This window comes from Medicago sativa, chromosome 5, assembly GCF_051527215.1.
Source record: "Medicago sativa cultivar Bolivia chromosome 5, Bolivia_mono, whole genome shotgun sequence".
Classification (NCBI taxonomy): Eukaryota; Viridiplantae; Streptophyta; class Magnoliopsida; order Fabales; family Fabaceae; genus Medicago; species Medicago sativa.
Window position 1 is genome coordinate 9,206,911 of NC_140753.1, and position 13,944 is coordinate 9,220,854.

The 13,944-nt window shown below is 31.8% G+C and overlaps 1 protein-coding gene across 1 annotated transcript; it reads left to right on the top strand.

Annotated features, from left to right (window-relative positions):
• The first annotated feature begins 1,305 nt into the window (after positions 1 to 1,305).
• LOC146919789 (triacylglycerol lipase OBL1-like) lies at positions 1,306 to 5,880 on the top strand. Its single transcript, XM_085713190.1, has 5 exons — positions 1,306 to 1,707; positions 3,540 to 3,730; positions 3,848 to 3,881; positions 4,556 to 5,169; positions 5,447 to 5,880. Exons 1-5 carry the CDS (start codon positions 1,392 to 1,394, stop codon positions 5,699 to 5,701), a joined length of 1,410 nt encoding a protein of 469 aa, XP_085569316.1. The 5' UTR covers positions 1,306 to 1,391; the 3' UTR covers positions 5,702 to 5,880.
• Positions 5,881 to 13,944: the final 8,064 nt, after the last annotated feature.

Below are 13,944 nucleotides of genomic sequence, written 5' to 3' on the forward strand. Positions count from 1 at the left end.
CTTGGTGTAATTAGTTTTAAGATTTCACGCTATTTATTTTTTGTGCGATTATGTCTAATATATATATATTAAAAAAAAATTGTAAACGTATCCAAGCCGTATCGTATCCTAAATTTGAAATTTTTGACGTATTCGCGTACCCGTATCGTATCGTACCCGTATCCGTATCCGTATCGGGGCTTCATAGCTACATGCACTTCCCGCTGCACTAATCACACGTGGAGAAAGTTGTCTTTCCCTTTCTTTTCATACTCTAAAAAAGGATTAAAAAAAAACCTTTCTTTAAGGAAGGACAAAACCCTTCTTGAAACCCACACAAGTCTATTATGGTTGTTCCATAAGTTGTCAACTAAATGGTTGTTCAAATAACACTCTTCATTAGGATAGCACTTGGGTGCCATTGGCTTTTGGTGTCCTTGATACCTTTGTGTCTATCTCTCTCTTAACAACTCATTCTTTCTCATCTAAGAATAACATTCATACCTATATGTTTGGTAAAAATTTAGATTATATGAAAATGTTTTAGAAATTATTTAATTAAAAAAATAAAATGAAAATAAATGTGAGTGGTAGTGAGAATTTATAGCAAGTTGAGGTTGTATTCGATGTTAGATTCCAATCCTTTAAACATGTGAATAAGAATATAAGCAATCATGTGTAAATAACGTTCCTAAAAATAAATTTTCAAAACTTGAAACAAACATGAGAATGTTGCATTTTCAATCTCACATTTTCGGAAACATGAATGATAAATTAACATCCAAGCTTACAACCACACCGTCTATTCATACGGTCAACATATACCAATTCATTTTTTAATAATTTTTTATTGCCCTGGGGATTTGTGCCATCCTGGTCTGCCTTCCCAACAACTCTACGGTGTAAGTAAAGTTGTCACTCTTTGATTGTCAAAATATCAATGCTCTTTCGGAAATGATATTACAAACCTTGAAACAAACACACCTTAACAACTAACATTTGTCCTTAAAAATATAAATATCCTACCGTGTCTTGAATTAAATATAGTAGAAGGACTCCGTGAGCATAACTCAATTAGTAGAGATAATCTATTGTTATATACAGATGTGAGAGTTTAAACTCCAGACATCCCACTTATTCACTTTAAAATGTGAATTCTAACCACTATGATACTTGATAAAAAAATACAGTAGAAGGAATACTTTATGAGAAATCAATACAAAATGAAAAAAATGTGACAAAATACACTCGTATTAACTAGTTACAACAAAAATGTGTCACTACAGCCATGTGTATATATACTTAACTATAGTCTAGAGTCAAGACACTCACAACCATAGGCTAAAAAAGAACTATATATCAGTCTACCTTTCCTCTCCTCTCCATTATTGTGCTATTAACTACCTTAAGCCATGGCTTCTACTTGCGATAAGGGTTTTGCTGATAGTTATATGATTTTGAATCCAGAAGATGCTCATTTCTTTGATATTATTCGTATTTTATTTTCCCGGGACATAGGGCATAGGAAATTTGTGGATAGTAATGCTGAAGGAGATGTGGAGGGAAGTTTCAGAGGTAGATGGCTTATATTTATCTCTATTGTTCTCCAGAAATTCTTGTTGTTCATTGCTAAACCACTTGCCAAGATTGGTTATTGGGTTGAGATGTTGATTAACCTCATTGCTCTTAATGGAGGAATCACCATGATTATAATTAACTTTCTCTCAGGTTCGTTTCTGAATTTAGTTAATTTATACTATATTATGTCAATTTGATACTTGCTACTATATTAACTTGTCAAATACCTAATTAACAAGTAAAAGGAAAAAAAGTGGTAAATCTGACCAGCTAAATGAATATTTGATGGGTTTTATAAGTTAAGACATATTTCAATTGTAGTAAATCAGATCTCAGTCCCAAGCAGGCAATTTGAGTCTTTTACAAGTGTCTGGTTTGGCCTGTTTCGTTGCTTGTATTGGTCTATTTTCCTTAGTTCTTGAGTGGCTCTTCTGTCCCATGTGTATTGGTCAGATCTTGTTTCATTTGTGCTATTAAAGATATATAAGATCTTGATGACAAGTGTTTTATGACACGATTTAAAAATGAAAAGAATTTATAAGATACGCATGATTTTTAAGATAATTTTTTTTTTTTAAATTTCTTAAAGACAATTGTTAATATTTTCTTTAAATTGTGCTATTAAAATTAAAAAATCCTTGTCCCGGTAAAATTAGTGACCCCATATTTTTTTTTGTGGTGACTGAAGTTTGAACCCCAGACATTTCATATACTATACATTGTTTCTGCCAACTGAGCTAAGCTCACGAGTCACGAGGATATTGACCCCATATTTTGAATCTGTATAAAAATATATAACTTATAATTTATTTATTTTGTATCATGATTTATAGAATCCTCTAAAAATAATAGAAAATTAAATTGTGTATCCACCCTATGTCCATGCGATGCGACAATAAAAATATTGTACAGATTTTCTAAAAAAAAATAATATTGTACAGATAACATTTCTTCATGAAAATAGCTGGCAAAGTAGCATAAGGGGGTCTATATGCATCATGGTCCGGCACACATTTAAGTTTACGTCCGATTCAAATTAGTTCAATTCTTTAATGTATAAGTGATATCTTACAACTTCCATCATGCACAAAAGCTTGTTTTCACCATTGAATTAATAAATTTCATCAATAATTTTTTTTTTGCTCAAAAATTTCATCGATAAATTAAACAATATATGATTTGATTTATTGATTCCATGATAAAAAAGGTATTTGTGCATGGTCCAAGATTATTTTGCTTATACATTTTAGACAAATCTATTTATTAAATGAAAACTAGGCCAATCCATTTCAAAAGTTTGCATTGCTAAGGTGAGGCTTAAAATCATTTAAAGTTCTTTTTAAGCCTAATCAAATAATAGAGCTATTTATTTAAACAAATATAAAAACGTATTTGTTTGTCTTTATTGTGATAATATTCTAGTCAAACCAATATTTGTATATTGAAATTATAAAGATATTTTACCTTTAAAAAATTAAGAAAAATTCTTTAGCATTCTAGAATTTTGTTGGTATCGATAATTTGTAAGCAAAATTAATTAAAAATTAAAATTCATATAAAAAATTAAAATAATGAAATATAAAAACGACATGACATTCAATAATTACATGTTTGAATTTTGATACATACGAAAAAATATCTAAGATATCTTCACCAAAATTTAATTATGTTGACTTATAGTATAAAAGACTTTGGTCTATATATAAGTTGATTTTTGGGGATGAATTTATTTTTATTTAAATGTATGATTATAAAATAATTTTTAAGAAGGATATAAATGTTGATATCAGTTAGTAATAAAAAAGCAAATGTTTTTTTTTTTATCTTATCAATATTTTCTCTTAATTTTATTTGCTAATTTTATTTTGAAAGATGTTAATTATTATTTCAATCCAAAAACAAAAGTTGCTCTTTATGTGATATGATGATCCGTCTAAAACGATTTTGACTTCTAATCTCATTGTTATTATAAACAAAAACAGGTCATTTGGAAGTTCCAAATCCTAAATCATCAAAATACTTGTCTTGCATTGGAAATTTGGATTCACGAGTAAACCTCGACATTCTCAAGCGTCAAGACAGCAAATACTATGTTAATCTATCTATGATGGCTGCAAAAGCAGTCTATGAGAATGAAGCTTTCCTTAAATATACTATCAAATATGACTGGAAGGTACAAAATTAACTTATTTGTTAAGTTTTTTGGGGTGCTTTTTATCTTCTATATATGTTCATTTAATTACTTTCTTTTGACTCACTCCTATTTTTTTTCTTTCTTTCTTTCTTACAGATGGAGTATGTGGGATTTTTTGACTGCTGGAATGGTATGAACTAAAAAACAAACCAACTCTATCTATATACTATCCTGGTCTTAAATATAAGAATGGAAAGAAAAAAAACTCATTTAGTGGTCTATATTCTATAATATACACATATAAGAAAATATTAACAAATTAGTCTCACATCACTAATTGATTATATATTTTTAATAAATTAATGAAATAATTATTAAAATATATTTTAATTAACACAATTTAATTTTTCTATAACTCTTTCCTTTTTATGAAAATATTTTTTATGAATGAGAATTTAAACTTTTAATTTAATTTTTTGTTATATTATAAGAATTAATTGTAAATGAGAAGATCAACTGTTACATATTTAAAAAAAAAATTGATATTCAATAATTTTTAGAGATTGACTTGTAGAGAATTAAAAAAAAAAATGTAAGTTATTTTGTGTTTGTTGACTATAATGAAAATCATTTAAAAAAAATCAGTTATAAGAAATATTTTTTTACAAAAACTACTCAAAAGTAATTTTCATTAAAGTAGCTTTTTAGATAGTGGTTAGGCCCTACTTATTTTTGCTTGCTTTTGAGATTGAATTGAGTACATTTGTATTCATGATTTCAATTTTCAAGCTTATTAAATTATATTGAAGAATAGTTAACTGTATGGTTGATTAATTTTTCTTTTTAATATCCTAACATATGCAGAATATCAAGAAAGAGCCACAACCCAAGTCTTGATATTATTGGACAAATTTAAGGACCGTGACACTTATGTGGTGGCTTTTAGAGGAACAGAACCCTTTGATGCAGATGCATGGTGCACCGATCTTGATATCTCTTGGTATGGGATTCCCGGTGTTGGAAGAGCACACGGTGGATTCATGAAAGCCCTAGGACTACAAAAGAATTTGGGTTGGCCTAAAGAGATTGAAAGAGATGAAAAACTTGCCCCACTAGCCTATTATGTTATTAGGGACATATTAAGAAAAGGTTTGAGTGAAAATCCTAATGCAAAGTTTATAATTACGGGTCATAGTTTGGGTGGAGCATTAGCAATACTTTTTCCAACAATTATGTTCTTACATGATGAGAAATTGTTGATTGAGAGGTTGGAAGGGATTTACACATTTGGACAACCAAGAGTTGGAGATGAGAGATATGCACAATATATGCAACAAAAAATGAAGGAAAATCGTATAACCTATTGTAGGTTTGTTTATTGCAATGACGTTGTTCCAAGGTTGCCCTACGATGATAAGGATATGCTCTTCAAACACTTTGGGATCTGCCTTTTCTTTAATAGGCGCTATGAACTCAAGGTACGTATGAAATTTGATGTGCATCTTTTTTTCTTCATATGTTCCCTCCGTTTGACTTAATCTGATTTGAGGTGTGTCCGAAACGACCTCTCCCGATTGAAATTTGAACTTTGATTTGCCACGTTATGAGATTCTAACCCTTTCAGCTAGATAATGTTTGTCGGTTCATGTGTATGCATTTGATCATACCAAAAGTAATATACTGGATATATCAAATTTATCAAGTTATCAATTTTTTTTATGCAAGTGAAATTCTCATTATTTGATTTCAATACAGATTCTTGAAGAAGAACCCAACAAGAACTATTTTTCACCTTGGTGTGTAATACCCATGATATTTAATGCCATACTGGAACTCATAAGGAGCTTTACCATTGCCTATAGAAATGGACCTCACTACAGAGAAGGGTGGTTTCTCTTCTTTTTTAGGATGGTTGGTTTACTAATTCCAGGATTACCTGCTCATGGTCCCCAAGATTATATTAATTCAACTCTCCTTGGATCCATTGAAAGACATTTCAAAGAAGACTGATGTTTTGATACGTGTCAATCGATAATAAGCTTATAATAAAGCATGTTAATTTGATGCTTCAATTTGCCTATGCAAAGTTGTTATTTTAGAATTGTGTAAACACAAAAAATGCTATGAGTGTGTGAGTTTGTTCTCTTCTCAAAGAGTTAGGCATGGAATAGATATTTATTTCACTTATAGTTGCATCCTCTAGAACTATAGCATCGTTTCTACCTATCAAAAAGTATAAATCGTTTCCAAGTGAAATGAAGGTTTCAAAATTCAACAATATTATAGGTCAAGTATCATTTTATTTTGAAGACTACAACTTTATGGAACTTACATTTCAAATTTGGATTCCACAAAAGTGAATCGATGTTTTCATACATGAGAAATGACGACATGATCAACACTTCACTTGACCATAAGTCATAACACATGTCTTCCTCCCCTCATAAGCCTAAATCATTCCTCATAATAGATAGCTATCGTTGACATTGACCAAGTCTGAGGCTTTCAATTTCACATATATGACACAATGCACATCTTAACACGATTCATATTATTCACATCACATTATTTACAAAGGATAATGATGGTTAATGTCCTCATCCACGTAACTCACATTGCATAATTTTCGCATATCACACGTTGATCACGTTGATCATGATTTCTCAAATAAAACCTTTAGCACCATTCACATTTCACACAAGGGTCATATTAATTTCACACCATAAATATCACTTAAGTCATCAAGCATCACATAAATTACAATATATAATTGAATGTAAAACATGGTAAATTTCTACGAAGGTGGTCCAAAGTGACTAGTACGCAAAGTTATCATAAATTCTAACAACGGTATAAAACAATGATTTGATTGATGTCGGTTCAATAAAATTTACGTATTTATTTTATGTTGTTTTAATCAAAATGATATCAATTAAATCATTATTTTTGTCCCTGTGAGCATAGTTCAGTTGGCAGGGACATGCATTATTATATGCAGAGGCTGGAGTTCGAACTCCAGACACCCCACTCATTCACCTTAAAAAAGGGTGAATTCTAGCCTTTAGGCTACTTGACAAAAAATAAATAATACTCCCTCCGTCTCTATATCTAAGCCCCCGTTTGACTTTATTTTTGTCCTTAAATGTAAACCCCCTTTCAAATTACTAGATGCATTTATTATTTTTTTCCTAAACATACCCCTAATTAATACTACTAACTTGTCTTGAAATATGAAAAGTCAAATTTAATACACATACAAACAAAGGACAATTTGGTAATATTAACACATAAAACAGACACATTAATTACACTGACAACATTTCTTAAGAAATGTGAAAAAGACAATGGGTGTCTACATTAAGGGATGGAGGGAGTATCATTTTAATAATAAAAAATGAAGAGGATCATTAACATCTACAACCAAAAAATAACATTTGTCGTCATTGGAATTTAAAAGTTTTTAAGTACTAGTTCACGATGGACCACTAATAAAGGTGTCCCGTATTAGAATTTCTTTATAAAACATACAACACCTTAATAATATTTCTTGTTCCACATATTATGCCCCACTTGTCAATTAATAAAATAAAAAAGGTTTTTTCTAGATTACCCTCTCTTGTTTAGAGGGTATTTTACCCTTTCAACATATCAACCAATCAAAATGCAATATAGAAATGTAACATTAATGTCAAATAAATGAGTCAAATTTTTTATTTTTTTTAAATAGAAAACTCAATTTTAATCCTAAGGTAACTTTTAATTTTTATTTAATTATATTTAGGTATACAATCTTAATTAATTTACATTATAGGGCTTGTAAGAATTAAAATTTCACATCAAATATACAATCTTAATTAATTTACACTATAGGGCTTGTAAGAATTAAAATTTCACATCAAATACGTTCATAAATTTTGTTCCATTCCAAAACCTAGAACAGACATAACCTGCAATTTCTTCTTCATTCTTCTTCCCATCTTGATTGTTCAATCCAATTATCGTGAGAATCGCTGCCGCCCGTTTGATTCCAGACATCGTGAGAATCGCCGTTGTTTCCAAAATCACATCAGATATCGTGACTTATCTTTCTTATTGATTTGATTTACACTATCATGAGAATCCTGCTGTTATTAGGCACATTGATCATGTTGTTATCGTGAGAATCCTATCGTTGGTAATCTAGGCCTAGATTACAAATTGAATCCTAGTTTCTTGATCTGAAACCTATCGTGAGAATCCTATTGTGCTATTTCAAAATATTTAGGGGCTAAATTGAATGGTTGTTACAAATTTGCATGCCATTACCAACATATCAATCCACTCACTTTGATCAAATCCAACAAGCTATGAATGTTTATAAAGTAAACTTGAGCTCTTCAATAATGTTGTAGAGTTTATTTCTGATCCCTTCTATGTATGTTTGGTCCCCTTATTTCCATAATGTCTTCAACTTCTCTGATACATGCACACACATGCATATAGATCAAATAAGGTTCACATAATGCTAATTCATCAAACAACATCAATTTGATAAAAAAAAAGCATTAAAAGATGATGCAAAAGAGGAACTTGAATCTCAAATCCATTGATCACTTGCCTTTCTATCTAAAAGCATTAAAAGTGGACTCTCTAGATTGACAGAGATGCAAAACAACATAGATTATATAATAGGATCGTAACACATAACAATTAACTGAAAAACAGAACTATATGAAAAATATAAAAACACTAGCTACTAAACCAGAACAGAAACTGTTATCAGTACATGAAATTGCTCATATAGACTTATATGCTCCTAAAACTTTTTAACTTCAGAAACAAGGATGATTTTTACTACAAGAAAACATATATCAGTTACAAGGGTCAAGAGATAAGACAATATATCAGAGTAAATTAGACTCAATTCAGAATTCACTGCTGCAAAAATGATTTTTCTCTTGAAGACTCGATATATGTCATGTCAAAGTAAATTTTGCGCATCTAGTCATTAACATATATCAGAAATGTTATTCTTAATAACATGCATTTTTTTTATATATGCGTATATACACTATACGCCTGATCAAACAATTATAATAGATAGCAGGTGGATTTTTTGTTAAATAAAGTAGGCCTAAATACAAATGTACCATGGCCCCCATATCCATAAGATACAATCTAACATTTGTATATACTTTCTAAACTAAGAACTAACACGAGTTAATTGTTCATTAAAATCTAACAAAAGGGCTATGGCTAACAAGGATACTATAATGTTATAGCCCATTTACCTTAGATAATAGTTCAATCCTGCACTGCCTGCCTACATCTTTCTCTTTTTATAGTCTAATTGGCTCTAAGTCATCACCCTATATGACTTGTAGTATTTCTCACAATGATTAACTAATCATCACTATAATGTGTTTTTTGTAGGTTATAATTTTAAAATGTCTACATATAGTGAAGCAACATTGCCTTTTGATGTATATAGTGATACAGATGAGGTGGAATTTAATAGTGTTAATGATATTGACACTGATAGTGATACAGATGGGGTGGAATTTAATAGTGTTAATGATGTTGACACTGATAGTGATACTGAAGATATAAAAGTCAATAGCAGCAACGATGTTTGTACTGACGGAGATGCAGACGGTGTGGAATTTAACCATGGTAATGGTGTTTGCAATGAGCAAGGGAAAGAGAACTTTGATGGCTACAAATGCATCAGTGATGTGACAGATGATGATATAAGGGATATGGAATTCAACACAGAGGATGAAGCTATAAAGTTTTATCTATTGTTTGCAAAATACTACGAGTTTGAAGTAAGAAAGGATGATGTGAAACGTGATTCTAATGGGAACATTATTATGCGTCAATTAGTATGCAATAAGGAGGGTATTAATGATGGAAAAAATAAGAAGAATGGCAGCCGATCTACGCTAACCATTCGAACTAATTGTTCTGCGAAACTTCAAGTAGTCTACGACTTTGTTCGTACGATTTGGAGAGTTTCTGTTTTCAAACCCTCTCACAACCATGAATTAGCTCCTTTGCGTTTTGTCCATTTGATGCCTAATTACCGCAAATTGAGTGAAGTTGATAAACAAGTTGCTAGTGGTCTACATTCGCAAGGTGTAAGAACATGTCATATCTTGGGCTTTTTGATGGGTCAAAAGGGTGGCCATGAAGGACTTGGGTTTATCAAAAAGGACTTATATAATTTCACGGATCATCAGGCAAGGGTTAAAATAAAAGATGGGGATACTTTTGCTACTTTGAGTTACTTCCAGGGTAAGGCTGATACTGATACATCATTCTTTTCAGAGTTTACATTTACAGATGATGGACGCCTAGAAAACATTTTTTGGGCAGATTCTACTAGTAGGTTTGACTATGAGTGTTTTGGCGATGTTGTTGCATTTGACACCACCTATAGAAAGAACAAGTATGGAAAACCCCTTGTCATTTTTAGTGGATATAACCACCATGGAGAAACAACCCCTTGCCATAGGGGTAAAGGGGTTATATATGGAGTTTTTTGGCGTCCCACCATTGAGGTGTTCTGCATATATACGACACTTTTGTATTTATCTCTTTGTGGTCCAAGGTTTGGGTTTCTTTCACCTCCTTAGCTTAATAAATTTTGCCGATTCAAAAAAAAAAACATATATCCTCCTTGCAGATTTCGTCTTCTATAATGTAACACGTTTTCATAAATTTTATACAAGATCAGGACATATGAGTATACTTAAATGGCTTGACTCTTACTCGTTTATATTTTAAATTAATTTGATCAAAATTTTCTCAATATTTTACACTAGTGTAATGCATTTATCTTCTTTTACAATAAGAAGAACCCTAAAAACATAAATAAAATTGATCAAAGTTCATAGCTATCTACAACATAAGAATAAGTACAACAGATGCAATTCCAAAGAGTAGCTTCAATTAAGTACAATTTTTTTTTTATGAGCAAGATTTTATTAAAACGAGTTCAAGGGGTACTCGAAACCTATTACGATGAAATTACATGAATCAACATACGTTGTTGAAAAAACACAAGCTGTACATCAACATATAGCATGATTTTACAGAAGGAAAAAAAAAAAGTCCCCCGAATTCGGCAACCAATTACATGAATCAACCACATCAGGCCTCGGACTATCAGAGTGCAGGCTCTAATACAAGTCCAAACAAGTTACTCTACAGCAACACAAGTAACTCTAATTGACATCTGACTTCTTCATGTTCAAATAATTATCTGCAGCAGTAAAAATGAAATGCTCTATACATGAACAAAACCACTTTAATATGATTTAAACTCGATTTGTTTGCTAAGCTCAGCAAGAAGGACTGAGTCCAAGATGATAGGCGGCTTGCAAGCCAAAAGCCCTATTGCTGATGATGAATCTTCAACACATGCTGTGCAACCGCTATTGCTGATGGCGGCTCGCTGGCCAAAAGTGTCGTGTTATACCCAACCACTGCTAGTCGCTACCATACTCCTATAGCACGCTATTGACAACATAGCTTCAAACAACAACAACAACAACAAGAGAAATTCATGGTTTCATTATGATCATGATGAAAATGTGTCCGAACCTCACATCTTTAAAAATGATTGGTAGACTAATAAACCAAAAGAAAGAACATTTGTATATTCCATCAAAGTCCACATATCAGAGAGCTTGAATCAATGATGCAGAGTCAATATATATGCCTTTGCATCATCAGTTGAACCATTTTCATCACATCATTCACTCAATCCAATGACTCTCACTTTACAACAAGGGAACAATTAGTAGGCTTTAACTTCTTGCATGTGCCTCTAAATTGAAGACTTTAAATTAGAAGATTCATCCAACAGAACAAAACTAGTATTAACTCCTTAGACATTTGTTGAAGAATAATACATTAAGCTAAGAGACTAGATGTGCGTTGAATTAAAGCCAAATAATTTTAAAGGAAAACATTTTGAAAGATCTCAACTGAGTTTTTACATTGAGACTGACATTTTTCCTGCAAATGTCAAATATCACAGAAAGCTGCAAGAAATATGGTTATCAAAATCATAATGCAAGATGACAATGCATTATAGTAATCGAAATTGTAAAATAATATAACATGGCTCTATAGTAATCGAATTCTGTTGGATTTGATCAAAGTGAGTGGATTGATATGTTGGTAATGGCATGCAAATTTGTAACAACCATTCAATTTAGCCCCTAAATATTTTGAAATAGCACGATAGGATTCTCACGATAGGTTTCAGATCAAGAAACTAGGATTCAATTTGTAATCTAGGCCTAGATTACCAACGATAGGATTCTCACGATAACAACAGGATCAATGTGCCTAATAACAGCAGGATTCTCACGATAGTGTAAATCAAATCAATAAGAAAGATAAGTCACGATACCTGATGGGATTTTGGAAACAACGGCGATTCTCACGATGTCTGGAATCAAACGGGCGGGAGCGATTCTTACAATAATTGGATTGAACAATCAAGATGGGAAGAAGAATGAAGAAGAAATTGCAGGTTTTGTCTGTTCTAGGTTTTGGAATGGAACAAAATTTATGAACGTATTTGATGTGAAATTTTAATTCTTACAAGCCCTATAGTGTAAATTAATTAAGATTGTATATTTGATGTGAAATTTTAATTCTTACAAGCCCTATAATGTAAATTAATTAAGATTGTATACCTAAATATAATTAAATAAAAATTAAAAGTTACCTTAGGATTAAAATTGAGTTTTTTATTTAAAAAAATAAAAAATTTGACTCATTTATTTGACATTAATGTTACATTTCTATATTGCATTTTGATTGGTTGATATGTTGAAAGGGTAAAATACCCTCTAAACAAGAGAGGGTAATCTAGTTCTCACCAATAAAAAAATAAAATACTTCTTCCCTTCTCTCCCCTCAAAAAATCCCAAACGAAACGAACCATTATACTCTCATTAAAATTATTTTGTTTGTTAAATAGACATGTATTAAGTGCACTATTTAATGAGGACTTTTTCATATGAAGATTTTTAAATAATGGGTAATTTTCTTTAAAATCAACTTATCGGTCTTTGTTGGATGATACTTCTATCTTGAATCCTACTCCAAATTTCATGCTCCTTTGGAATTCAAACTTTCCTTTGGAAGTCGTCCAAAGGAAAGCTTCTTACTAATGACGAAAAAAAGCATCGTGGCATGACATATTCTGACCTTTGTCCTAGATGTACGCAAGCCACTGAGACCATAATGCACGTCTTGAGAGATTGTGAGGTAGTTAAGGATTTATGAGAGAATTTTATCACTATGGATGACGATAATTGGAGTGCTTTCTTTAGTCTTGGATTATCAGAGTGGCTGAATTTTAATCTTCAATTGTCCTTTACTAATACTGATCATTGGCATTGACCTACTCGCTTTGGTATTATGGCTAATTTGCTATGGAAAGATATAAATCAATTTGTTATCTCGGGAAATTCCCTTGATCCTAGGCAATTTTTGAGTAATATTCAGAGGTATCATCATTTTGTTCATTACCATCTCTTCCTCCAATAGCACCCCCCCCCCCCCCCCCCCCCGCTTGCGTCGAACACAGGAAGCGTGAAATCAATGTGTAATGGCAACCCCCTCCTCCTAATTTTTCAAGCTCAATATCGATGGGTCCTACTTTAGTAGTACATGACTTTCAACTTGTGGGGGTCTCGTTAGGGATTCCAAATGAGTTTATGTTAGTGGACTTTCGTGCAACATTGGTCGATCTACCTCTTTTTTGGTTGAGATTTGGGGCATAGTTCATGGTTTGAGAAAGACAAGTAGATTGGGTTTCTCTTACTTTATTGTTGAGATGTATTCTCTCGTCATGGTTAACATGATCATCTCTCGGAATACTCATAATCTTCAGTTGCTTCCTCTTCGTCTTAAAGCGTTGTCTCTCATATATCATGAAGCTAATCGATGTGCAGACCGCCTTGCAAATGGCGAGTTTGGTTTGATAGATTTTCCAAGTTGCGATTTTGGCCCCCTAACAAAATAAAATACATTCCAGCCCCCTAAGTATTGCCCCTTTTGCAGTTTTGGTCCCCAGAGCAATTTTGACCAAGTCAATGCTGACGTGGACGCCACATGTGTAATCTTTTTATTTTTTAATTATTAAAAAAATAAAAAAAAATTACACACGTGGCGTTCACGTCAGCATTGACTTGGTCAAAATTGGTCTAGGGGCCAAAACTGCAAAAGAGGCAATACTTAGGGGGTTG